This window comes from Heteronotia binoei, chromosome 20 (assembly GCF_032191835.1).
Source record: "Heteronotia binoei isolate CCM8104 ecotype False Entrance Well chromosome 20, APGP_CSIRO_Hbin_v1, whole genome shotgun sequence".
Lineage (NCBI taxonomy): Eukaryota > Metazoa > Chordata > Lepidosauria > Squamata > Gekkonidae > Heteronotia > Heteronotia binoei.
The window spans coordinates 2,174,998-2,202,523 of record NC_083242.1 but is presented as its reverse complement, the minus strand read 5'-3'; the positions used below and the strand labels follow the sequence as shown (position 1 = coordinate 2,202,523).

The window sequence follows — 27,526 nt, the reverse complement described above, 5'->3', positions numbered from 1 at the left end:
ATTGCTTGTTTCTTTTTTTAAATTATTGCACGGAAGATTAAAACAGTCGCCCGTCATGCTGCAGCGCAAGCTGTCTCTCGGAATGGCCGGCTCAGCTCCCTGCGCGTCGAGATGCTGTTGGCGTCGCCGGCAGCCGGGAAACGCCACCCCTCGGGTTTAGCGAACAGAGGGGGGAGGCAGAGGAGAGATACAATACGTGGAAGCGGGCTGGCACCATCTCACAGGTTGCCGGGCAGGAAATGTGCACAGAAGCATACCTCGGTCACCTCAAATCAGGCCCTTTTTGTGTAATGAACACATGAAGCTGCCTTCTACTGAATCAGACCCTTGGTCCATCAAAGTCAGTATTGTCTACTCAGACTGGCAGCAGCTCTCCAGGGTCTCCAGCTGAGGTTTTTCACGCCTACTTGCCTGGACCCTTTTCAGTTGGAGATGCCAGGGATTGAACCTGGGACCTTCTGCTTACCAAGCAGATACTCTACCACTGAGCCACCGTCCCCCCTAAATGTAATGTCCAGTCCAGCTCTTCCTCAGATGGACGGTTCTGGTTTGCGCTGCCCACTCCTGCTTTTTGCCCCCAAACCCCGTAGTGAGAGCCAATTTGTTGTAGCGGTTAAGTGCATAGACTCTTATCTGGGAGAACCCAGTTTGATTCCCCACTCCTCCGCTTGCAGCTGCTGGTATGGCCTTGGGTCAGGCATAGCTCTCGCAGAGCTGTCCTTGAAAGGGCAGCTGCTGTGAGGGCTCTCTCAGCCCCACCCACCTCACAGGGTGTGTGTTGCGGGGGAGGAAAGTAAAGGTGATTGTAAGCCGCTTTGAGACTCTGATTCAGAGAGAAGGGTGGGGTATAAATCTACGGTTTTCTTCCTCCTCCTTGTATGGCATCCAATCTCAGGGGAAAGCAGTGTTTTCAGAGGACTCTCTCTGTTGTCAGACTGGGGCACACCCAGCTTGGCCTTCCGTGGCAGTCCCTGCAAGTCAAGACGGCCTAGATTCCAGATCTCTGAGCTCCCTCTTATTCCTTGGCCCAATGTACTTTCTGCTACTCTGCTAGGCCCAGTAGGAGACACCGTTCTTAGAGGCTGCAGAACAGTGTATTGTTGGAGATGTTACCCCTGTAGTAGCTTGGGCCACTTTCCTCCCTGGGGCTGGGGTAAGGAAGGGAGGTACTTGAAGGCTCTGTGTTCAGGTCTCCAAACTGACTTTCCCAGCAGACCAGGGACTCTTGCCCAGATGCAGGCTGGCAGAAGCTGGCGTCCGTCTGTCTCTGTCGGATGTGGATTGCAAAGTGCAGGTTGAAGTGTGACCTGGACAGAACTCCGCAAGACCCACGGAGCTGGAGTCTCTCTTACCAGCCTCTCGGCAAAAGTGATGCTGTCAAACAACGTGGCACTGAGGCTGGTTGTTTCGAAGGCTGACTTCTGTCTGCCTCACATATCTGCTGCCTTTGACATATGTCCTGGGCTGGAATATCTCAAAGGAAGAGCCTTTTTTTTCTCTCGGGGAGGGTGGGAGGAAAAAGTGGAAGAAATGGATCGATAAGTCCAAGACCAGCATCACGACTGACTCTAGGATGATGCGCCGTCCCAGGTCCCGATTATCTGGCTGCTGGATTATCTCAGCCAACCCCATCGAGGGTTTCGGGCAGGCTAAGCCCCTCCTCAACATTTCTTCTCGCATTCTCCCAGGCAGTCCTTCGGGGGTTCCTCCGCAGGCATTGGGGATTCCAACCCAGAATGCATTAGAGGTAAGATGAGGTCATCCATATTTGGCATCACTAAAATTTTCTAGTGGGGAAAGAAGAGAGGCAGATGAGAGAATGGAGTTTAGAAGCCAGTAGGACTCAAAACTAGCAGTTTGTGCCCATTCCTGCAGCTGAGTGCCAAAAAGAGATCTCTGTGCAAGAGATGGATCGCATAAGGGAGCTATTGACATCGCGGCTATTGAGTATTGGACTATTGAGGACGAGGCTATTGAGAATTGGGCTATTGAGGAGGGGACTATTGAAGAAAGGGCTATTGAGGACGGGGCTATTGAGGACTGGGCTTCTGAAGACAGGGCTATTGAGGATGGGGCTATTGAGAATTGGACTACTGAGGATGGGACTATTGAGGAAAGGGCTATTGAGGACGGGGCTATTGAGGACTGGGCTTCTGAAGACAGGGCTATTGAGGATGGGGCTATTGAGAATTGGACTACTGAGGATGGGACTATTGAGGAAAGGGCTATTGAGGATGGAGCTATTAAGGACAGGGCTATTGAAGACGGGGCTATTGAGGATTGGGCTATTGAAGATGGGGCTATTGAGGATTGGGCTATTGAAGACAGGACTATTGAGGATTGGGCTTCTGAGGACAGGGCTATTGAGAATGGGACTACTGAGGATGGGACTACTGAGGAAAGGGCTACTGAGGATGGAGCTATTGAGGACGGGGCTATTGAGGATTGAACTATTGAAGATGGGGCTATTGAGAACTGGGCTATTGAGGAAGGGGTTATTGAGGGTAGACTCATAGAACTGGAAGGGACCTCTAGGGTCATCTAGTCCAACCCCCGGCACAATGCAGGAAGCTCACAAACACCTCCCCCCTAAATTCACAGGATCTTCATTGCTGTCAGATAGCCATCTAGCCTCTGTTTAAAAACAAGGAAGGAGAGCCCACCACCTCCCGAGGAAGCCTGTTCCGCTGAGGAATCGCTCTAACGGTCGGGAAGTTCTTCCTGATGTTGAGTCGAAAACTTTTTTGATTTAATTTCAACCCACTGGCTCTGGTCCTACCTTTCGGGGCCACAGAAAACAATTCCACAGCATCCTCTCTAGGACAGCCTTTCAAGTACTTGAAGATAGTAATCATATCACCTCTCAGCCATCTCCTCTCTAGGCTAAACATGCCTCGCTCCTTCAACCTTTCCTCATAAGACTTGGTCTCCAGACCCCTCACCATCTTCGTCGCCCTCCTCTGGACTCGTTCTAGCTTGTCTATATCCTTCTTAAAATGTGGTGCCCAAAACTGAACACAAGACTCCAGGTGAGGTCTTACCAGAGCAGAGCAAAGTGATACCATCACTTCTATTTAATGTAAAAGAGCTAAAAACAGTAAAGCAGCTAACTTGTACCGAGTTTCTGAACCTGTTGGCAGCCACATTGGGGAAGGCTGAAGGGAAACAGCTCGTCACCTTTCCTGCATTTTTCACCCTGCGCATGGCATCTTGCCAAAACTAAATTTTAAATTAGATTGTTTTGGCTCTGTTAATGCTTATTTTTCGATAGTTTTATAACACGCTGGTTTTACCGTCATCGCCTGCCTTGGGTCTCAGTTTTCCAGGAGAAAGATGGATCTATAAATATTTTAAATCAATAAATACCGCCCAACTGCACTGATAAATTCTCAAGACTGACTGTGCTTTGACCAACACGGATTATGCTAGGACTGTTCTGCTCACAATCAGGCTCTGGGTTTGGGTTCCATCACATCGCTCTAAGCGAGATTAACGGGCGGGTACCTGGAACTCGTGCTGCAGTTTCTTCTCGATCCATTCGGTCACGTGGATGAAGGTGACTTCCCGTTCTCCGAGCTTTGGGCGGACCTTCAGATCTAGCTGTGGGGGGATCTTAAAGCTGTACCTACAGAGGGGAGGCAAGAGAAACCCATGCTGACTCCCCCTTTGTGCAACATGACTCACATTTCTGAAATAGGCCCACATCTATAATAGGGTCCCTCTAGTCCAGCATCTTGCCTCACACAGAGGCCAACCAGTTCCTCTGGAGGGCCAACAACAGGGCAGAGAGTCTGAGGTCTTCCCTTGAAAAGAACATCAGAAGAGCCCTGCTGGATCAGACCAGTGAGGGTCCCTCTAGTCCAGCCTCCTGCCTCACACAGGGACCAACCAGTTCCTCTGGAGGGCCAACAACAGGGCAGAGAGGCCGAGGCCTTCCCCTAAGAAGAACATCAGAAGAGCCCTGCTGGTTCAGACCAGTGAGGGTCCATCTATTTCAGCCTCCTGCCTCACACAGAGACCAGCCAGTTCCTCTGGAGGGCCAACAACAGGGCAGAGAGGCTGAAGCCTTCCCCTGAGAAGAACATCAGAAGAGCCCTGCTGGGTCAGACCAGGGAGGGTCCATCCAGTCCAACCTCCTGTCACACAAATTGGCCAACCAGTTCCTCTGGAGGGCCAACAACAGGGCAGAGAGGCTGAGGCCTTCCCCTGAGAAGAACATCAGAAGAGCCCTGCTGGGTCAGACCAGGGAGGGTCCATCCAGTCCAACCTCCTGTCACACAAATTGGCCAACCAGTTCCTCTGGAGGGCCAACAACAGGGCAGAGAGGCTGAGGCCTTCCCCTGAGAAGAACATCAGAAGAGCCCTGCTGGGTCAGACCAGGGAGGGTCCATCCAGTCCAGCCTCCTGTCACACAAATTGGCCAACCAGTTCCTCTGGAGGGCCAACAACAGGGCAGAGAGGCTGAGGCCTTCCCCTGAGAAGAACATCAGAAGAGCCCTGCTGGGTCAGACCAGGGAGGGTCCATCCAGTCCAACCTCCTGTCACACAAATTGGCCAACCAGTTCCTCTGGAGGGCCAACAACAGGGCAGAGAGGCTGAAGCCTTCCCCTGAGAAGAACATCAGAAGAGCCCTGCTGGGTCAGACCAGGGAGGGTCCATCCAGTCCAGCCTCCTGTCACACAAAGTGGCCAACCAGTTCTTCTGGAGGGCCACCAACGGGGTACAGAGGCTGAGGCCTCCCCCTGATGTTGCCTCCTGGCTCTGAGATTCAGAGGTTTAGTGCCTCTGAATGTGGAGGTTCTCCTCAGCCACCATGGCTAGCAGCCATTGTTAAAGTCTTAATGGAGAAAAGGGAAACTGCAGGGAGTCCCTTGGGAAGAAAGGGAGGGTATCAATGAAGTAAATATATAAACGAATATGTCCCTGGCTGCTTTTGGAGCAGTGTGATCACTGGACCAAGCTGTTGTGCCTCCCTTTAGCCTCGTGCCCATCAGAGGCCTCACTAGCCCTGCCCAAACACGCCGGCTCTGCCTCCCCTTCTCCCCTCTGTCTCTTACCAGACCCGGTCTGTTGGGGGTGGAGGGATGTTCACCGTCAAGGTGCCCGTCAGCTCCTGGACCTCCACGGTGAGCAGCAGGGGCGTGTTGGAGACTTCCTCGATCTTCTTCTTGATGAATTCATTCTCGGTGGCCTTCTGGAAGTACTTGGACTTGGCGATCTTGTCCACCAGCCGCAGGATTTTCCGGCTCGTGCTGTTGCCGACCACATGGCTGAGAGAGAGGGGATGAAGGTGGGGAAGGGGTGAGTCCAGTCAACAGAAATGGGGAAGAAGCTACAGGAGCACTAAGTAGGGTTGCCAATCTCCAGGTGGGCAGGGAATAAAGGTTACCACGAACCTCCACATAAACCAGCCTCAAAAACAATAAACATCACTCGTAGCACTCAGTAATTATGTAAATTATCAACGTTTCATTGAATAAATTAAAAAGTTATAGAAGATATTAAGAAACAAAAGTCCACCCCAACAGTCTTTTTTTAAAAAACAAATTAATGTCCAAGTAATGTGAATCACGGGGTGCAGGCAGGAATTCAAGAGGTAGAGTCTTCAAACACGGAGCACTGCTCTACCTCTTGCATTCCTGTCTGGACCCCATGATTCACACTACTCGGACATTCATTTGTTTTTTAAAAAGACTGTGGGTGTGGACTCTTGTTCTATCTTCTATAACTTTTTGATTTATTCAATGAAATTTTGATAATTGACATAATTACTGAGTGCTGTGAGCAATGTTTAAGGTGTATTATTTTTGAGGCTGGTTTATGTGGAGGTTCGTGGTAACCTTTATTCCCTGCTCTAGTATCCACAGTGTTCTTCTTTGGTTGCTCAATCCCCAGGTGGGTCAGGGGATCCCCCGGTTTGGAGGCCCTCCCCCCGCTCCAAGGTCTTCAGAAAGGAAGAAATGTCTGCTGGGCACTTCATTATTCCCAATGGAGACCAATCCCCATAGGGTATAATGGAGAATTGATCTATGGGTATCTGGGGGCCACTGTGTTTTTGGTTTTTTGAGGTAGAGGCACCAAATTTTCAGCATGACATCCAGTGACTCTCCTCCAAACACCCTCCAAGTTTCAAAAAGATTGAACCAGGGGGTCCAATTCTATGAGCCCCCAAATTAAGTGCCCCTATCCTTCATTATCTCCAATGGAGGGGAAGGCATTGAAAAGGTGTGCGTGTCAAGCGTTGGATATTCTTTCTTTATTGTAACTGTCTGATCATAGAATCGTTACTAACCATGAATTCAGCTCAGGCCCATCAAAGTAGCAAACCCCCTCCCTTCTCCTATGCCTCTTTTCGCTTTTACTAACAGATGCAGGAATGTCCTCCTTGAAGATAAGACCTCCTGGGACTTGTTCCCAGGCCTAGCCAGGCCTGAAGCCGGGAAGCACCAACCACAATAGAGATAAGGAAGTTTAGAGTGTGAATTTCACATGTGAATGTAGAATTGTTTATAGAACCTTTGATGTGCCATTTTAAAACATGTACTCTTAAGTTACAAAGTATCAGTTCCAATACCTAGCTCGGCTGAGCCACATGGATTATCAATAAACCAAACTTTGTTTCAAAATTCAAGGACTGGTCATTTTGAAATCTCATGCTTGACAGTGCGGTCCCTTTAAATGTAATGGCCAGAACTCCCTTTGGAGTTCAGCGATGCTTGTCACAACCTTGCTCCTGGCTCCACCCCCAACGTCTCCTGACTCCGCCCCCAAAGCCTCCTGGCTTCACCCCAATGTCTCCTGCCCCTGCCCCCAATGTCACCTGACTCCACCCCCAAAGTCCCCAGATATTTCTTGAATTAAACCTGGCAACCCTACTCAACCACTATGCCACGCTGGCTTTCTCCATTAGAGATCCTCAGGACAATCCCTACAGATCTGTATCTCTGAGGGGCATCTGTAGAGAAGGTATTGTGGTTGGGGTTACAGGTACACTCTGAGCAGTTGCCAGAAGAGACTCCATTCTGTACCCTTCAGCTCCAGGAGGGATGTTTCTATCTCCGGGGGCTCCTGAAGGCTCCACGGTAGGAAGATCTTCCTCGTCGGAGGATCCAGCGCTGGAGGATTCGGCGTCACTGTCGGCCAGAAGGACTAACCGGGGCTTGATGCTGCAAGGAAAGAGAGGAAAGGGAGGTAAAGCCCTGCCCCAGCAAGCCAGCCTTCTGCAAAGGCTGAGATTTGCCACTGCAGATTGTCATCTCCTGAGGGAAGAACTTTCTTCTTTATTGGAGTCCTTAAACCTGGGATTAAGGAGGGTGATTGTCACCTGTATACAGGGTGAGGGTGAGAACGATTCCTTAGGGAGGAGCTGGCTGCCACAAAATGGCTGCTGTAGAAGGTGGAGCCAGTTGCAAAATGGCTGCTGTCGAAGGTGGAGCCTGCCACAAAATGGCTGCTGTTGAAGGTGGAGCCAGCCATAAAACGGCTGCTGTTGAAGGTGGAGCCAGCCATAAAACATTTGCTGTTGAAGGTGGAGCCAGTTACAAAATGGCTGCTGTTGAAAGTGGAGCCCACCACAAAATGGCTGCTGTAGAAGGTGGAGCCAGCCATAAAACGGCTGCTGTTGAAGGTGGAGCCATCCATAAAATGGCTGCTGTTGAAGGTGGAGCTAAACATGGAAGTGCTTGAATGGGAGGGAAGTACTTGAATGAGAGACTTCCAAGGAATACCAGGTTCGGGAGACAGAGGCAGGTTTGTCAAGCCCCTTCTCTGAACACCCTCCATATCCCAGTAGAGGTTGCCAGAGGTCGCCATGACACACACACACATTAAAAATGCAACCCCCCCCCTTTAAAATCCTAAAATGACATTACAAACACTGTATTCCCTCTAACCCCTCCAACCCTTCCTGAAGACAGAAGCCCGATATTTGCTCAACTCAAGACCAGCCACGCCTTAGAAACCAAGACTTTCGGGATGTGAGCTTCTGAGAGCCAAAGCTGCCTTTCCCAAATATGTATCATTGACTCTCAAAAGCCCATGCCCCCAAAATGTCATTGGTCTCTAAGGACTCGAACCCAGCTCTTGTACTACGGACCAAGACGGCTCCCCTCGGAAACCAGAGACTGCGAAGGAAGAACCTACAGCCTACAGAACCTGATCCTCTTTGCGGGGCTGTTATGGCCTCTTTCCTAGAATGAATAACACTCCAGCTGTCGCATCTTCTGTTCCGACAAATAGGAATGATCTCCGACAGATGGCTCAGGGCAACTGGGGCGTGGGGGAATGGGGAGGGGGCTGTTCTGCTCATGCCTCGATCTGCCTTATCTGGCTGAAATTCAACTGGAGCCAGCTCTCCTGCAGGCCCCGTTAGCTGACTAGTCTAATCTGGACTGCTCCAGCAAATCGTGATTCCCCACCCCCAGGCTGTTGTCATTAAAAGGTGTCGCTTATTAAAAAAAAACGTGGGACTGACACGGCTCTGACTGGCAAGCGTTTCCAAGCTGCAGGTGGGTAGGCTGCCGAAAGAGATGCTCAGAGCGTTCTCTGACGGCTGGGCCAGCCAACGAAGCCAGGGATGCAAAATTGGGAGGCGTTGCAGACGTTTTAAAGGGCTGTCATCAGTGGCCCTTTGGGCTTGGTTGTCACCCTCCCCAAACGCCCCCCCCATCATCCAAATTCAATGCAAAAAAAAAGAAAACCCTCAAAGAAAACATCACGGAGTAGGGTTGCCCAGTCCAATTCAAGAAATATCTGGGGACTTTGGGGGTGGAGCCAGGAGACTTTGGGGGCAGGGGCAGGAGACTTTGGGGGTGGAGCCAGGAGACATTAGGGGTGGAGCCAAGATCAAGGCTGTGACAAGCATGATTGAACTCCAAAGGGAGTTCTGGCCATCACATTTAAAGGGAAGGCAAACCTTTTCAATTCCTTCCTTCCATAGCAAATAATGAAGGATAGGGGCACCTTCTTTTGGGGCTCATAGAATTGGACCCCCTGGTGCAATCCTGTTGAGAATTGGGGGGTATTTTGGAGAGAGGCACTAGATGCTATACTGAAAATTTGGTGCCTCTACCCCAAAAAACAGCCCCCCCAGAGCCCCAGATACCCACGGATCAATTCTCCATGATTTGCTATGGGAATAAATCTCCATAGGGAATAACAGAGTTCTCAGCAGACATTTCCCTCCCCTCCCCCCGCTTTCTGATGACCCTGAAGAGGGGGGAGGGCCTCCAAACCGGGGGATCCCCTGCCCCCCCCCCGGGGATTGGCAACCCTATCATGGAGGCATATTGCTTGCGTACTTTACATAAAAAGTGCTCAATCAGAAAACATTTCTAGCTAATTTCCACCCACATTTGAAACATTTCTGGTGGAGACTCGAAGCAGAGGTTGGTTGATTCAGTGGACTGTCCCAAGTCAGGTTGCCAGTCTCCAGGTGGTGGCTGGAGATCTCTTGCTAATACAGATGCTCTCCAGGCTGTAGCAATCCATTCATCTGGACAAAATGGCAGCTTGGGAAATTGGACTCTGTGCACCCCCTCCCCTCCTCAAACTCTGCCCTCCGCAGACTCCAACCCAGAACCGGTAACCCTAGACCCAAGACTGTGAGTTTTGTTTGAGGCTTAAGGAAATCCCTGCTTAGGCTAGAATTAAAGATGACAAGAAATGTGCGTCTGCCGCAGTGAAGAGCTTTTTCCGCTCTTCCTCCTCCTTGCTCAGAAAAGCTAGTAACGCCAAGCTCATGACGTGTGGTTGAAAGAGTTCTCCCAGTGCTTCTTTTGGGGTTGCCAGCCTTCCGGTGGGACCTCCCACTTTTGCAACTGATCTCCAACTGGCAGAGATCAGCTCCCCTGGAGAAAATGGCTCCTTTGAAGGGCATTGGACCATGCTGAGGCCCCTCCCCTCTCCAAACCCCGCCCTCTCCTGGATCCATTCCCAAAGTCTCCAGGTATTTTCCGACACTGACCTGGCAACCCTAGCTTCTTTGGTTGGCACTTGTGATATCGAATTCTGAGTTCTGTATTGCTAGGTGAAATGTCTTTCCCCCCTTATTTCATTGCAAGCGTAGTTGGAACGGTGGTTCTACAGGCATTGAAACTAGACCTTTATTCCCCGTAGAAATCTGCTCCCGTGGGGAAAATCTCCCTTGGAAGCACACTTCCCCCCTGCAATATGCCACATGTTCCTTTCTCTTCCTGCTAATTAATTGTGTCTTGCTCTCCTGCGGCTTTCATGAATCAACGGTTGCCAGATCTTGTTCCTGCGTGTGCGTTTGAGAGGAAGAGAAGGCGTGAAGTATTGCGTCTGAAGCTGCAATCAGCTAAAGTCACCGCTCAGAATTTTTAAAATTGTTTGTGATTGCAGTGGTGCTAGGGTAATATTAGCAAAGGTAAAAGTAGTCCCCTGTGCAAGCACCAGTCGTTTCCGACTCTGGGCTGACGTTGCTTTCACAACGTTTTCATGGCAGACTTTTTACGGGGTGGTTTAGCCATTGCCTTCCCCAGTCATCTACGCTTTCCCCCCAGCGAGCTGGGGTCTCATTTTACCGACCTCGGGAGGATGGAAGGCTGAGTCAACCTGGAGCTGGCTACCTGAACTCCGCTTCTGCTGAGGATTGAACTCAGGTCGTGAGCAGAGCTTAGGACTGCAGTACTGCAGCTTTCCCACTCTGCGTTACGGGGCTCTTCTGGAAAAGGAAGGAAAGGAAAGGTCCCCTGTGCAAGCACCAGTCATTTTCGACTCTGGGGAAACACTGCTTTCACAATGTTTTCATGGCAGACTTTTTACGGGGTGGTTTGCCATTGCCTTCCCCAGTCATCTACACTTTCCCCCCAGCAAGCTGGGGACTCCTTCGTCTGACCTCGGAAGGATGGAAGCCGGAGTCAACTTGGAGCCACCTGACTAGCCCCCTTTTAAAACCATCTATGCTTGTGGGCATCTCTACCTCCACTCGCAGTGAATTCTACAGTTCAGTTAAAAAAAGAAAGATAAAGGTAGGCCCCTGTGCAAGCACCAGCCATTTCTGACTCTGGGCTGACGCTGCTTTCACAACGTTTTCACGGCAGACTTTTTACGAGGTGGTTTGCCCTTGCCTTCCCCAGTCCTCTACACTTTCCCCGCAGCAAGCTGGGGACTCATTTGACTGACCTCGGAAGGATGGAAGGCGGAGTCGACCTACCGGCTACCTGGAGCCGGCTACCTGAGCCGCCCTGAGGCTGACTCTGGTGAGGAAGGCGGGATATAAATTAAATTAATAAATAATTCATAAATAATAATACCTGAAAACCCAGCTTCCGCCGGGGATCGAACTCAGGTCGTGTGCAGAGTTTAGGACTGAAGGACTGCAGCTTTACCACTCTGCGCCACGAGGCTCTCAGCGTAACATTAACGGTGGTGCAAATTGCCAACTTGTGGTGACCTGGCAGGGTTTTGCAAGGCAAGAGATGTTCAGTGCATTGCATCTCTGGACTTCCTGGGTGCTCTCCCAGAGCTGACTCTGCTGAGCTTCTGAGATCTGATGAGGTCGGACTAGCACGGGCCATCTAGGTCAATGCAAGTGATGTTCAGAGGTGGGTGGCCATTGCCTGCCTCTGCATAGCAACCCGAGACTTCCTTGGTGGTCTCAACCAAGGACTAACCAGGGCTGACCCTGTTGAGCTTCTGAGATCTGATGACATCACATTAGCCTGGGCCATCCAAGTCAAGGCAAGAAATGAAGAGAGGTGGCTGGCCATTGCTTGCCTCCGCGTAGCAACCCTGGGCTTTCTCAGTGGTCTCCCATCCAAGTGCTAAACAGGGCTGACCCTGCTTAATGTTCTGAGCCAACCAAAAGTCACCATGACTTCCAGGTGCAAACACACACACACTTCCCCACCACCACCAAAGCCCCCCCCAAAAAAAACCAAGCTCCTGAAAGGTTGAAGGAGCTGGGGATGTTTAGCCTGGAGAGGAGGCAGCTGAGAGGTGATAGGATCACCATCTTCAAGTCCCTGAAGGGCTGTCATATAGGGAATGGTGTGGAATTGTTTTCTGTGGCCCCCGAAGGTAGGACCAGAACCAGTGGGTTGAAATCAAATCAAAAGAGTTTCCGGCTCAACATTAGGAAGAACTTCCTGACCGTTAGAGCGGTTCCTCAGTGGAACAGGCTTCCTCCTGGGGAGGTGGTGGGCTCTCCTTCCTGGGAGGTTTTTAGAGGCTAGATGGCCATCTGACAGCAATGAGGATCCTGTGAATTAGGCAGATCATGAGAAGGAGGGCAGGAAGGGTCGCATCAGTGCTTAATTTTCATGGCGCTTTCTTTCATGCCCAGAGAAATTCTGTTAACCACTTTGGGGTCAAGCAGCGATTTTTCTCCAGGCCTTTTGGCCAGAGATCCTGGATGTTGGTTAGGTGTTTGTTGCTTTTTGCCATCTTCTGGGTGTGCAGCAGAGGCTGCTGGGATGGAGGATGAGGTATTTGTGCATCTCCTGCATTGTGCAGGGGGTTGGACTAGATCAGTGGTCCCCAACCTTTTTGGCCCCGGGGACCAGCCCCAGGGCCAGCCTGCCGACCACAGCCCCAGGGCTGGGAAGATGAGGGCGCCCAATTTGGCCTCCCCCCGAGTTGTTGCATTAAGCTGAGCATAATCCCCTGCGGCATTTCCTCCTCCCTCCTTCACCCCCTGTGCAGCCTCGCCGCAGCCTCCTGTTTTCCTCCTCCCTCCTTTGCTGCCACCCTCCCGTAGCCTCACCACCTCCTCCCCCCGTTTCCTCCACCTTCCTTCGCCACCGCCCCGCGCAGCCTTGCTGCCTCCTCCTGCTTTCACCACTTTAAGGTCGGGGAAGTGGCCATGAAGCGCCTCCCAGGCCAACCACCCTCCCCGCCGCCAATCAGTTGATGGGCGGGAAAACCACCACAGCAGCAGTGAGCGAGCTGCCCTTGCCTCCTTCCCTTCCCCGGCCTTAAAAATGGTGAAAACTGGGGGAAGAGGAGGTGCCACAGGGGTGAGGGGAGTGGCGAGGCTTCGCGGCCCGTTTCAGACAGGCCGCAGGCCAGTACTGGTCCCCGGCCCAGGGGTCCCTTCCAACTCTATGATCCTTGAAGGGCAGAACAGCCTTACCCTTCTCCACTGGTGTCTGCCTTCCCGCTCTCCTCGGCCAGGGCTTCTTTTCCCAGCTTACACAGGTTCATCTTTGTCTCCAGGGTCATCTGCAGGGAACCACTGTAGGTCACTTCCATGTCAACCCAAAGCCCTGCAGAGCAAAGGGAGCCAGCATTAAACCTCTGTTTTCTCCATTGGCTGAAGCTCCTCCCTTGGGGAGGAAGGGTGGGGGCAGAGCTGGCTTTGCCAGGCTCTCTCAATCTCACAGCAGAGCTACTGAGCCAAGCCTCTCTTCCTTCTATTGGCTGAGGCTCCTCCCTCTCCTGGTCCCCTGGGGAAGGCTGGAAAGAGCCAGAGCTTCCTTTGCCCAGCTCCCTGGATCCCATGGGAGAGATACAAAGATAGCACCTTTAAGACCAATGAGTGCTAATCTTTTAAGAATGTTTTTTTTTAAAAGATATTTAATTGTGTTTGTCTGTGTCCTTTATAAAGTTTATATCTCTGCTTTAAAAAAAAAAGGTAGTCCCCTGTGCAAGCACCAGTCGTTTCCGACTCTGGGGTGACGTTGCTTTCACAACGTTTTCATGGCAGAACCTTTACAGGGTGGTTTGCCATTGCCTTCCCCAGTCATCTACGCTTTCCCTCCAGCAAGCTGGGGACTCATTTTACCGACCTCGGAAAGATGGAAGGCTGAGTCAACCTGGAGCCGGCTACCTGAACCAGCTTCCGCTGGGATCGAACTCAGGTCGTGAGCAGAGCTTAGGACCGCAGTACTGCAGCTTTACCACTCTGCGCCACGGGGCTCTTCTCTGCTACCTAATCTTAAATAGATACACACATGGCCTGGCCCAACATGGCCCAGCCCGACAAGGTCGCATTTATGTCAGATCCGTCCCTCATAACGAATGAGTTCAGCGCTCCCAAATTAATGGAATTCCTTTGCCCACATTCTCCCCTGGATCTGGCGTGAGGAATGGATTGTGTCTCAGCCATGATATTCCATAGGGACTGGGGAAGGAAGGAGAGAAAGGGGCGAAATGTCCATCTTGGGCTGTTGTGGATAAAGTCCCAGGTTCATAACATTCTCAGGTTTCAGAGCTGGGGAAGAGATGGACCATTGCTACTGAACAGAGCAGTCCATGGTGGGCTACGCAGACAATGAATATATATGAACATCTGAAGCTGCCTTCTACTGAAACAGACCCTCGATCCATCAAAGTCAGTATTGTCTACTCAGACTGGCAGCGGCTCTCCAGAGTCTCAAGCCGAAGTTTTTCACGCCGACTTGCCTGGACCCTTTTGAGTTGGAGATGCCGGGGATTGAACCTGGGACCTTCTGCTTACCACACAGATGCTCTACTACTGAGCCACCCTCCCTTCCCGAAAGAGAAACAAATTGATCATATGAAGCTGCCTTATACTGAATCAGACCCTTGGTCCATCAAAGTCAGTATTGTCTACTCAGACTGGCAGTGGCTCTCTAGGGTCTCAAGCTAAGGTTTTTCACACCTATTTTCCTGGACCCTTTTTTAGCGGAGATGCCGGAAACTGAACCTGGGACCTTCTGCTTACCAAGCAGATGCTCTACCGCTGAGCCACCATCCCTCCCCAAAATGATGATCTGTTTGGGTGTAAGGCCATTTCATCCATGTTCAACAGACATCCCAGGCCTCAAAAGGGGAAGCGTGGACTCTTGGGGCTTACCACGATGGTCAACGGTTGGACTGGAAACACCGATGATATGCGGGATGGAGGCGCCCATGTCCAGCTCAGTGAGTGTGAGTTCGTTCATAAAATAGGGCAGCTGGATTGGAGCAAAAAAGGGGGGGTGGGGGAAGGAAGAAGACAAAAGCTGTCACTAGAAACAAAAAAGAAGTAGCGGGATCTGAGGCCTGTCCCTTGGAAGACAAGAAGAAGAAGATATTGGATTTATATCCCGCCCTCCACTCCGAAGAGTCTCAGAGCGGCTCACAATCTCCTTTCCCTTCCTCCCCCACAACAGACACCCTGTGAGGTAGATGAAGATATTGGATTTATATCCCGCCCTCCACTCCGAAGAGTCTCACAGTGGCTCGCAATCTCCTTTACCTTCCTCCCCCACAACAGACCCCCTGTGAGGTAGATGAAGATATTGGATTTATATCCCGCCCTCCACTCCGAAGAGTCTCAGAGCGGCTCCCAATCTCCTTTCCCTTCCTCCCCCACAACAGACACCCTGTGAGGTAGATGAAGATATTGGATTTATATCCTGCCCTCCACTCTAAAGAGTCTCAGAGCGGCTCACAATCTCCTTTCCCTTCCTCCCCCACAACAGACACCCTGTGAGGTAGATGAAGATATTGGATCTATATCCCGCCCTCCACTCCGAAGAGTCTCAGAGCGGCTCACAATCTCCTTTCCCTTCCTCCCCCACGACAGACACCCTGTGAGGTAGATGAAGATATTGGATTTCTATCCCGCCCTCCACTCCGAAGAGTCTCAGAGCAGCTCACAATCTCCTTTCCCTTCCTCCCCCACAACAGACACCCTGTGAGGTAGATGAAGATATTGGATTTATATCCCGCCCTCCACTCCGAAGAGTCTCAGAGCAGCTCACAATCTCCTTTCCCTTCCTCCCCCACAACAGACACCCTGTGAGGTAGGTGGGGCTGAGAGAGCTCTCCCAGAAGTTGTCCTTTCAAGGACAACCTCTGCCAGAGCTCTGGCTGACCCAAGGCCATGCCAGCAGGTGCAAGTGGAGGAGTGGGCAATCAAACCCGGTTCTCCCAGATAAGAGTCCGCACACTTAACCACTACATCACACTGGCTCTGCAAAGGTCAGCAAGCATTTAGGGTGCTACAACAGCAACAACAACAACACATTTTATTTATATCCCGCCCTCCCCTCCAGAGCAGGCTCAGGGCGGCTCACAACAAAATTCATTGAGTTATACATTGAGTTAAAATACATTAAGTTATAACTAACGATATAAACCAACAGGTAATTAAAAACTATTAAAATTCTAAAAACAATAAGTTAATGTTAGTATGTTGATATGTTGGTGCTATTCAGATGGTGAATTTACTTAGCAATTTACTCAGTGAAAGCCATTCGAAAGAGAACGGTCTTGCAGGCCCTGCGGAACTGTTCAAAGTCCCACAGGGCCCGCATTTCTTCTGGAAGCTGATTCCACAGCTGTGGGGCCATAGCAGAGAAAGCCCAAGTACGGGTGCTCTGGAGTTTTACGTCTTTTGGCCCGAGAATAGTCAGCAGGTTCTTCCCTGCTGACCTCAGTGCTCTCTGGGGTTCGTACGGGGAGAGACGGTCCCTAAGGTAGGCAGGTCCTCGGCCATATAGGGCTTTAAAGGTAATGACCAGCACTTTGTAACGAATCTGGTATATAACTGGCAGCCAGTGCAGTTCACGCAGCCCCGGCTGTATGTGCTCCCACTTTGGGAGCCCCAGCAGCAATCTGGCAGCCGCTGTTGTTTCCACTGCCTCTGCAGCAAACTAGCTGCCCGGAAATCTGGGGCTTGAAGAGGGACAGAGCTCCCCAGGTGTGCTCTCAGCGCCAACGTAAGGCAAGGAAAAGGATGAGAGACACCAGCAGTCAGCAGGTAGGATGAGGCCTCTGGACCAGCCAGGACTGGGAGAAATAGACTTCCATGCTGGCTCGGTCAGCCTTCTGCTTGCTGCTTTCTGTGCAGTAGCCACAATCCAGAAAGCACCGCGAATGCCCTTCTCTGCGCAGCTTCTCAGCAGCTTCTCTCCAGGAGGAGCTGGGAGCGTGGTCCACATTCCCTCTCTTTCTTTCTCGGACCGCTCCACTTTGGATGAAGACCAAGCCCACCCCATAAGCCTTCTTCCCCTCTCCCCATCCTCAGTCACAGCCTTTTAAAAAAAGGTATAACTTATCCTGGAGGAGGAAGAGCGGGCTGGGAGCCTGAGGCGAGGGTCACCAATTTCCAGGTGGTTATAAAAAAAACACCAATATGGCTATATAGAAAAATGGCATTGTGACAAAAGGGAAAAACTGTATAGCAGCAACAATTGTTAATATAAGTCTTGGCTTGCTATTCTATATTTGGAAACAAACAATTTGATCTCAGTATTATTAGGAAGGAGAAGGAAAGGAAAGGTCCCCTGCGCAAGCACCAGTAGTTTCCGACTCTGGGGTGACGTTGCTTTCACAACGTTTTCACGGCAGACTTTTTACGGGGTGGTTTGCCATTGCCTTCCGCAGTCATCTACACTTTCCCCCCAGCAAGCCGGGTACTCATTTGACCGACCTCGGAAGGGTGGAAGGCTGAGTCAACCTCAAACCGGCTACCTGAAAACCCAACTTCCACCGAGGATTGTACTCAGGTCATGAGCAGAGTTTAGGACTGCAGTACTGCAGCTTTAACCCTCTGCGCCACGGGGCAGTATTAACAAATACTCAAATACTTCGGCCTCCAAATGAGAAGGGAGCCCTCACTGGAGAAGACCCTGATGCTGAGAAAGACAGAAGGCAAAAGAAGAAGGGGACAGCAAAAGATGAGACGGCTGGGCAGCGTTACTGATGTAACAAACACGAATTTGAGCAGACTTCGGAGGATGGTGGAAGACGGGAGGGCCTGGTGTGACTTTGTCCACGGGGTCGCAAAGAGTCGGACTCGGCGGTGCGACTGAACAACAAAATTATTAATAAAAAACACTCGATGCCAGAATTTAACAACAATTGGCAGAATTACAATAGAAGGTTGATATCACAGCCACAGCAGCAATGGATTGCCTAGGGTGGTAACTATCCATTTCATTTGCCTCCAGCTTTTGCCCTAAGCACAAATCTGAAAGAAATTCTGGGTATTCCATCATCGAATTCAAGGCTTTGCCTAGTATACTGCAGACTGAAGAAGACAAATGAAATGGATAGTTACCAACCCAGGCACTCCATTGCTGCTGTGGCTCTAATATCAAACTTCTATCATAATTCTGCCAATCGTTGTTGAATTCTGGCATCGAGAGTTTTTTGTCAATAATACTGAGATCAAATTGTTTGTTTCAAAATATAGAATGGCAAGCCAAGACTTGTATTAACAATTGTTACTTATATGAACCTATGAAGCTGCTTTCGGCTGAATCAGACCCCCCTGGGACCATCCAAGTCAGTCTGGTCTACTCAGACTGGCAGCACCTCTCCAGGGTCTCAAGCAGAGGTTTTTCACGGCTACTTGCTTGGACCCTTTTGAGTTGGAGATGCCGGGGATTGAACCTGGGACCTTCTGCTTACCAAGCAGATGCTCTACCACTGAGCCACAGCCCCATTCATGGTTCTCCAGGGTCTCAAGCGGAGGTTTTTCACGGCTACTTGCTTGGACCCTTTTGAGTTGGAGATGCCGGGGATTGAACCTGGGACCTTCTGCTTACCAAGCAGATGCTCTACCACTGAGCCACAGCCCCATTCATGGCTCTCCAGGGTCTCAAGCTGAGGCTTTTCACGCCTACTTGCCTGGACCCTTTTGAGTTGGAGATGCTGGGGATTGAACCTGGGACCTTCTGCTTACCATGCAGATGCTCTACCACTGAGCCACAGCCCCATTCATGGCTCTCCAGGGTCTCAAGCTGAGGTTTTTCACACCTACTTGCTTGGACCCTTTTGAGTTGGAGATGCCGGGGATTGAACCTGGGACCTTCTGCTTACCAAGCAGATGCTCTACCACTGAGCCACCGTCCCTTCTGTACAGTTTTTTTCCTTTCGTCATGACTTCCAGGTGGTGGCTGGAGCTCTCCCATTACAACGGATCTCCAGGTGACAGAAATCAGTTTTGCTGGAGAAAATGGCCGTTTTGGAAGTTGGACTGTATGTTATAATGCCCCACTGAAGCCCCTCCCCTCCTGAAGCCCCGCCTTCCTCAGGCTGCACCCCAAACCTCCAGGTATTTCCACCCTTGGAGCTGGCAACCTCAGCTGGGGCTATCTCCATCAGCCCTGACCCTAGGAGACAGAGTTCGCCTGACTCAGCGTGAAAGGATGCTCGAGGAGAAATGGAGGCCGCCCCTCTTCCTCACCTTGATTCGGCCCAGTTTCTTCTGAATCTTGTCTGAGACCTGGTCTGCCCAATATTTTTCCCTTAGGAAGTCCCAAAACATCCGTCCGAGCACTGCATTGACCCACGCCGTCTGTGATTCGCTGGTGAAATTCTCATCCCCAAGACCCTGGACCGAACAAACGAGAGAGAATCATTCGTCACGCCCTGCGTTGCTAAGTCTCAAAGTGTGAGGACGACAACGACCCACGGGCAGAGAGGTGAGCTGCCAGCTGCTCACAAATTCTCCAGTTTTTTCAGGAGAGTAGTCACGTTGGTCTGATGTAGAAGAAGAAGAAGAAGAAGAAGAAGAAGAAGAAGAAGAAGAAGAAGAAGAAGAAGACGACATTGGATTTATATTCCGCCCTCCACTCAAGAGTCTCAGAGCGGCTCACAATCTCCTTTATCTTCCTCCCCCACAACAGACACCCTGTGAGGTGGGTGGGGCTGGAGAGGGCTCTCACAGCAGCTGCCCTTTCAAAGACAACCTCTGCCAGAGCTATGGCTGACCCAAGGCCATTCCAGCAGCTGCAAGTGGAGGAGTGGGGAATCCAGCCCGGTTCTCCCAGATAAGAGTCCGCACACTTAACCACTACACCAAACTGTTGAAGAACAATATTAAATTCCCATAGAGCAGGGGTGGCCAACGGTAGCTCTCCAGATGTTTTTTGCCTACAACTCCCATCACCCCCAGCCAGCATGGCTGATGGCTGAGCCTGATGGGAGTTGTAGGCAAAAAAACACCTGGAGAGCTACCGTTGGCCACCCCTGCCATAGGGTATAATGGTGAATTGATCTGCAGGAATCTGGGGCTCAGTGTATGTGTGTTTTTTTAAGTTAGAGGCACCAAATTTTCAGTGTAGCATCTGGTGCCTCTCCTCAAAACACCCTCCAAGTTTCAGAAAGATTGGACCAGGGGGTCCAATTCTATGAGCCCCCAAAGAAGGTGCCCCTATCCTTCATCATTCCAAATGGAGGGAAGGCTGTTAAAAGGTGCACAGTTCCTTTCAATGTGATGGCCGGCACTCCCTTTGGAGTTCAATTATGCTTGTCACAACCTTGCTTCTGGCTCCACCCCCAGTGTCTCCTGGCTCCACCCCCAAAGTCTCCAGATATTTCTTCAATTGGACTTGGCAACCCTGTGGCCGCCTGGCTGGTTTCTTACCTTTTTGGGAGTCAGGCTGCCAGTCGCGCTGGGGCAGGGGCTCTCGGGGGAGGTGGAGCTGTTTGCTGTTGGGACGACGCGGGATATGTAGGTGTTGTAATCCAGCAGCAGTTTCTCCTGCATGTTTCCCACCAGATCCCTGGGCTTGACCAAAGAAGGGAGGTCTTCCATACTCCCCGGGCTGCTGCAGTTGCTACGCGACCCTTTCCCAGATGGGCTCAGCTGGTTGGTGCCTGCAGCGGAGAGAAGGGGAACCATCAGTGAGAGGGACTGAAGTCCATGGGGCTCTGGGTCTTCTACAAGCGCAGAAAGTATGGCCGCCTGTCGGTTCTGGCTGCCTGAAAATCTAAACTTTCATTTAAAAACAAGACCAGCACGTTCTGTTCAGCTGCATCCACTCACTGGGTTTGTTTTTTGAGAGAGTGCCACCAGCAGGGCCAGAACTCCAGAAGCCCTCCCACTGCTGCCCCCCCCAAGCACCAAGAAGAGAGAGCATCTCTGCCCTAGACATAAGAACATAACAGAAGCCATGTTGGATCAGGCCAATGGCCCATCCAGTCCAACATTCTGGGTCACACTGTGGCCAAAATCCAGGTATCATCAGGAGGTCCACCAGCAAAGCCAGAACTCCAGAAGCCCTCCCACTGCTACACCCCAAGCACCAAGAATACAGAGCATCACTGCCCCAGACATAAGAACATAACAGAAGCCATGTTGGACCAGGCCAATGGTCCATCCAGTCCAATGCTCTGGGTCACACTGTGGCCAAAATTCAGATACCATCAGGAGGTCCACCAGTGGAGCCAGAACTCCAGAAGCCCTCCCACTCTTGCCCCCCCAAACACCATGAAGACAGAGCATCATTGCCCTAGACATAAGAATCTAAGAGAAGCCTTGTTGGATTAGGCCAATGGCCCATCCAGTCCAACATTCTGGGTCACACTGTGGCCAAAATCCAGGTATCATCAGGAGGTCCACCAGCAAAGCCAGAACTCCAGAAGCCCTCCCACTGCTACACCCCAAGCACCAAGAATACAGAGCATCACTGCCCCAGACATAAGAACATAACAGAAGCCATGTTGGACCAGGCCAATGGTCCATCCAGTCCAATGCTCTGGGTCACACTGTGGCCAAAATCCGGGTACCATCAGGAGGTCCACCAGTGGAGCCAGAACTCCAGAAGCCCTCCCACTCTTGCCCCCCCAAACACCATGAAGACAGAGCATCATTGCCCTAGACATAAGAATCTAAGAGAAGCCTTGTTGGATTAGGCCAATGGTTCATCCAGTCCAACGCTCAGGGTCACATAGCGGCCAAAATCCTGGTACCATCAGGAGGTCCACCAGTGGAGCCAACTCCAGAAGCCCTCCCACTGTTCCCCCCAAGCACCAAGAAGAGAGCATCACTGCCCCAGACAGACTGTTCCATCTATACAATGGCTGGGGCTGATGGGAGTTGTAGGCAAAAAACATCTGGAGAGCCACTGTTCCCCACCCCTGATCTATACCTTGTGGCTAATAGCCGCTGATGGACCTCTGCTCCATATATTTATCCAACCCCCTCTTGAAACTGTCTTTGCCTGTAGCCGCCATCACTTTCTTTGGTAGTGAATTCTACATATTAATCACTCTTTGCTATTAGACTTTTTTGTTCCAGGAACTCCTTTGCATATTAGGCTACACCCCCTGCCCCGATGTAGCCAACCGCCCTGGAGCTTACAGTAGGCCCTGTAAGAAGAGCCCTGGAAGCTCTTGGAAGATTGGCTACATCAGGGGGGTGTAGCCTAATATACAAAGGGGTTCCTGCTACAAAAAAAGCCCTGCTATTAAGAGTTATAGAAAACCTTGCTCTCTGACATTTCGTCGTTTGGTTCCACCTCCTGCGGCAGCCGTTCTATGTCAGAATTCCAAACTCGCCCACAGGCTCAAAGAGGTTCGGGACACCTGGTTTAGTCCAGCCTCCAGAATCCACTGTACCGCACATTTAAAAAACATTTAGCCTCTTAAACAGAATAATACTACCTCCCTTAAAGTGGGGCTCTTCTTTACCTGCCCAGGTTTCACATTGACTGGCATTGTGCAGCTCGGAGTCTTTTGCTTGGGAGACCGTCGTGAGATGCTGAAACCATTCCTCCTTCTCCCTTCCCGTTCTGCCAAAGAGGTAAAGAGTCCTTTCCCGGGGGTCGTCTGGGGGCTTTGGGGGAGTCTCCTGGCCGGGGGGCTGCCTCTTCTTGGCACTCTTCTCTTTTGGGGGGTCTGGCACAAGCTTGCTCCCCGGGTCGTCCAGCTCCGGCAAGAGAACACAAATGGGGTATTTCTTGTTCCACATCCTCTTTCGAGCCAGCCCGGGTGGAAAGAGGAAGACCTGGAATACAAACAGGAGATGTCAGACCCCTTGTCTGTAGAGAGATCCAAATGGGCAGCCGTGTTGGTCTGAAGCAGTAGAACAAAGTAGGAGTCAAGTTGCACCTTTAAGACCAACAAAGTTTTATTCAGAAAGTAAGCTTTCGTGTGCTCTAAGCACACTTCTTCTGACGAGGAATCAGGTACAGTGAGCAGAGCGACATAGAGCTGGTTCCAAAAAGGTTTGTTGTAGAGCCCTCAGGTGAGAATCCCTGTCAATAGGATTGGAGCAAATGCGGCTTTTAGAATAGCGTATCAGAATAATTTTTTGTATTAACATACTCAAATAAGGGATATTGGCTTTTTATCTCATTACATAAGAACATAAGAGAAACCATGTTGGATCAGGCCAATGGCCCATCCAGTCCAACACTCTGTGTCACACACTGGCCAAAAAAACCCCCAGGTGCCATCAGGAGGTCCATCAGTGGGGTCAGAAGCTCTCCCACTGTTGCCCCCCCCCCCAAACACCATCATAAGAACATAAGAGAAGCCATGCTGAATCAGGCCAATGGCCCATCCAGTTGAACACTCTGTGTCACATAAGAACATAAGAGAAGCCCTGTTGGATCAGGCCAATGGCCCATCCAGTCCAACACTCTGTGTCACATAAGAACATAAGAGAAGCCCTGTTGGATCAGGCCAATGGCCCATCCAGTCCAACACTCTGTGTCACATAAGGACATAAGAGAAGCCATGTTGGATCAGGCCAATGGCCCCTCCAGTCCAACACTCTGTGTCACATAAGAACATAAGAGAAGCCATGTTGGATCAGGCCAATGGCCCCTCCAGTCCAATGCTCTGTGTCACATAAGAACATAAGAGAAGCCATGTTGGATCAGGCCAATGGCCCATCCAGTCCAACGCTCTGTGTCACATAAGAACATCAGAGAAGCCATGTTGGATCAGGCCAATGTCCCATCCAGTCCAACACTCTGTGGCACACAGTGGCCAAAATACACACACACACACACACACAGTGGCTAATAGCCACTGATGGACCTCTGCTCCATATTTTTATCCAATCCCCTCTTGGATAAAATTACATATAATTAACCCATCTTCACTATATTTTATTGTATTTTTTTTCTAACGACACACTAGAATGATGTTTAGATGTTAAAAAGTAAATTAGTTGAACAAGAACATCGCTGTCCAATGTATCTCTCTTTTAGCTGTATCAACATACTCAAATATTGGCTGTTTATCTCATTCCATATACTAAACCCATCTTCCACTATATTGTATTTTTCTCCTAATGACAAACTATATGTATGTTACATGTTAAGAAGTAGATTAGTTGGATGGGAAAAACTTCTGAGAAAGAAATGCCCTCATTTTGACCCAACCTTATAAACAATAGAGCGATTAGCAGACATTCTCACATTTTAACATGTTACTGTTTTATTGGTTGTTCGCATGAGCCTCACCTTAGCGCCGTTCAAGTCGTAATTGTGGTGATTCACAAAAGCTACCTCCGGGATCTCTTCTTCAAAGGTGGCTCTCCGGGGAACGTTGCTTTTGGGGTAGGAGAGCTTCAAGGAGGAGTTTTCCAAGGTCACAAACACAGAATGGGTCAGCGATGGGTGATAGATCTCAGGATCGTAGAAGTACATCTCGTTCATCCATCCCTGGGAAAGAAAAATCTGTGCTTAGGAGTGGGAGATTTACCCGCTCCATTTCATCATAGCCGGCATAAGAATGCCCATGTAGAATGCTTAGCAATTTGAAGGAGAGAGAAGAAGATAGAAGAAGATATTGGATTTATATCCGCCTTCCACTCCGAAGAGTCTCAGAGAGGCTCACAATCTCCTTTACCTTCCTCCCCCACAACAGACACCCCGTGAGGTAGATGAAGATATTGGATTTATATCCCGCCCTCCACTCCAAAGAGTCTAAGAGTGGCTCACAATCTCCTTTATCTTCCTCCCCCACAACAGACACCCCGTGAGGTAGATGAAGATATTGGATTTATATCCCGCCCTCCACTCCAAAGAGTCTAAGAGTGGCTCACAATCTCCTTTACCTTCCTCCCCCACAACAGCCACCCTGTGAAGTAGATGAAGATATTGGATTTATATCCCGCCCTCCACTCCAAAGAGTCTCAGAGCGGCTAACAATCTCCTTTACCTTCCCCACCCCCCCACAACAGGCACCCTATGAGGTAGATGAAGATACTGGATTTATATCCCGCCCTCCACTCCCAAGAGTCTCAGAGGGGCTCACAATCTCCTTTCCCTTCCTCACCCACAACAGACACCCTGTGAGGTGGGTGGGGCTGGAGAAGGCTCTCACAGCAGCTGCCCTTTCAAGGACAACCTCTGCCAGAGCTATGGCTGACCCAAGGCCATTCCAGCAGGTGCAAGTGGAGGAGCAGGGAATCAAACCTGGTTCTCTCAGATAAGAGTCTGTGCACTTAACCACTATGGCTGACCCAAGGCCATTCCAGCAGGTGCAAGCGGAGGAGCGGGGAATCAAACCTGGTTCTCCCAGATAAGAGTCCACACACTTAACCACTGCACCAAACTGGCTCTCTGCTTTAGACTTTGGCCTTCATAGAGGGAGATGCGCTGCATTGCTTACCTTAAGCATGTTGGGTTCTCGGGGCTGCCGACTCAGCGCCTCTGCCGGGATCTTGTCCCAAGGCGGCCGCGTTTTCCGCCGAGACAGGGAGCGTTTTGGCACCAAGAGGAGGATGATCAGGAAGCCCAACATGAACCCGCAGGCCAAGCCAAGGAGAAGGCCGGAGACGTAGGGGGGCAGAGGCAGGACAAAGTAATTGTAGGCCAGCAGGGCAATGCAGGCGAGGGCTTTGCAGGGCACGGGGCTACGCGGCTGGGTGGGGCACAAGACCTCCAGGGGCCGGATTGTCCGCACGTCGCCCTCGCCAGGCCGTTCCTCTTGAGCCACTTCAACCACTTCGATGACGTCGCCGTAGGAGCAGATCTCGTACCGGCAGTTTGAGGAAGGCCCCCATTTCTGTTCTGAGGGCGAATGTTCCTCTCCTTGGTTCCTTCGGCAGGGCTGGCCTGGATTGCTTTGGCCCTCGCTCTTGGTCTCCGAAGAGGAGGAGGAATCTCTACGAAGGCCGGAAGAAGATTCAAGGACGTTGCCAGAAAGGGTGGACTTTTGTTTTGGAGAAATGTTATTCTCGTCTCCTATGATTTTACTGAGCCTGCTGAGCGGTTCTTGCATGGCCTCTGAAAACCGCCTTTTGGTGTCTTCGAACTTGGCTTCCTGGGCCTTGAAGAAGCTGCCTTTGCTCTCTGAAGGGGACGTGCTGGGTGAAGACGGAGCAGTCCTGGAGTCCCCATTTTTGCTCTTGGGTTGGGTGATCTGCCGCCACCGGTGGACGTTGAGCTTGGAGTCCGATTTCGATTGAGTCACCTCCGGCTCCAGGCGAGAAATCTCGGTGGAAATGGACTTGACCAGGCTCAGCAGAGGCTGGGGCTTGAGGGAGGAAGTGTCGCGGGACTCGATCTCGGTCGAAAGGGACTTCACGAGGTTGATGAGCGGTTTGGGGCCTTGCGGGTTGATGAACCCGGTCGATCGCTGAGGTGGGAAACTAGGAGAGCTGGAAAGGGGAGCGGCGGGCAAGAAATCCGAGTCAGGAGAAGACGGGAGAGGAAGTGGCACGTGGAGGAGGGACCCTGCATGATGGGATTTCTCTTGACTGGAGTCTTCACACAGAGAGAAGCTTTCCGGGGGATCGTCGATGGCTTCTTCATCGTTATCCAAGGCAAAGATCAGTTCGTTCCCATCCACACCTTCCCAGTCTTCTTTTTGTGCAAAAGCCAGCTCTTGGGAACCAAGAGGAACAGTCATAAGTTGGGAGCCCACTTGGGAGGAAGGTTTTGTTGCAGAAGGACTCGATGCTGTTTGAGAACTGTCAGCCATTGTTTCACATCCTCACCAATGCTGGACCTACAAAGTAAGGAAACAGGTAGATGTTCAGAGAGGAACCCACCACCAGACAGAAGCCTATGGAATGGACAGATACCTCCAGCTCTGTAGAACCTCATGGCATAAGCGATTATGCTCCTTTGAGTTTTCTGTTAAATCCACAAGACCCGGGCTTTTTGTAGCAGGAACTGCTTTGCATATTAGGCCACACACCCCTGATGTAGCCAATCCTCCAAGAGCTTAGAAGGTTCTTCTTACAGGGCCCTACTGTAAGCTCTTGAAGGATTGGCTACAGCAGGGTCGTGTGGCCTAATACGCAAAGCAGTTCCTGCTACAAAAAAAAAAAAACCCTGCACAAGACCATAATAGCTGTACATGGCTATACCTACACGTGATACCTGCAAACACCCTTCTTGGTACCTAAAAGATGGGAAGGACTGTGTGGGTATCATGCCCCAATATGGCTTCTAGTTGGTCAATGAAGATGCTATGCAGGATAAAATAATGTTGTTTCAGCAGCAGATGCCACTGCAGTGTTTGTTTTATTCTCTCTCACTCATCTTTCCCAGGATATATTTATAAATAACCCCTCTTCTCCGCTGCACTTAAATTCCCTCTGTTTGAATCCGCCCCCTGCGGCAGCCATTTTGGGGTTCTTTCATGAGTGAGAATTATAAAAGTGCCTGCCAGGTCAAAAGGCTGGGTGACCCCAGGGTTTGTTTTTTTTTTGTAGCAGGGACTCCTTTGCATATTAGGTTATGCCAATCTTCCTGGAGCTTACAGGGCTCATCTGATGGAGCCTCCTGTAAGCTCCTGGAAAAGTGGCTACATCAGGGGCTGTGGCCTAATATGCAAAGGAGTTCCTGCTACAAAAGGAATCCTTGGTGCCCCGACCTACAGTATATATTTATATTTGTTTTCAACCAATTTT

At 50.7% G+C, this 27,526-nt stretch overlaps 1 protein-coding gene across 1 annotated transcript; it reads right to left on the bottom strand.

The window, feature by feature from the left end:
• Positions 1–1,522: 1,522 nt before the first annotated feature.
• LOC132588524 (testis-expressed protein 2-like) lies at positions 1,523–26,610 on the bottom strand. Its single transcript, XM_060260937.1, has 11 exons — positions 25,276–26,610; positions 24,123–24,323; positions 22,354–22,654; positions 20,291–20,523; positions 19,109–19,255; positions 14,783–14,882; positions 13,097–13,229; positions 7,029–7,166; positions 5,058–5,270; positions 3,505–3,625; positions 1,523–1,787 (listed from the first exon to the last, which is right to left on the bottom strand). Exons 1-11 carry the CDS (start codon positions 26,587–26,589, stop codon positions 1,662–1,664), a joined length of 3,027 nt encoding a protein of 1,008 aa, XP_060116920.1. The 5' UTR covers positions 26,590–26,610; the 3' UTR covers positions 1,523–1,661.
• Between the last annotated feature and the right edge of the window lie 916 nt (positions 26,611–27,526).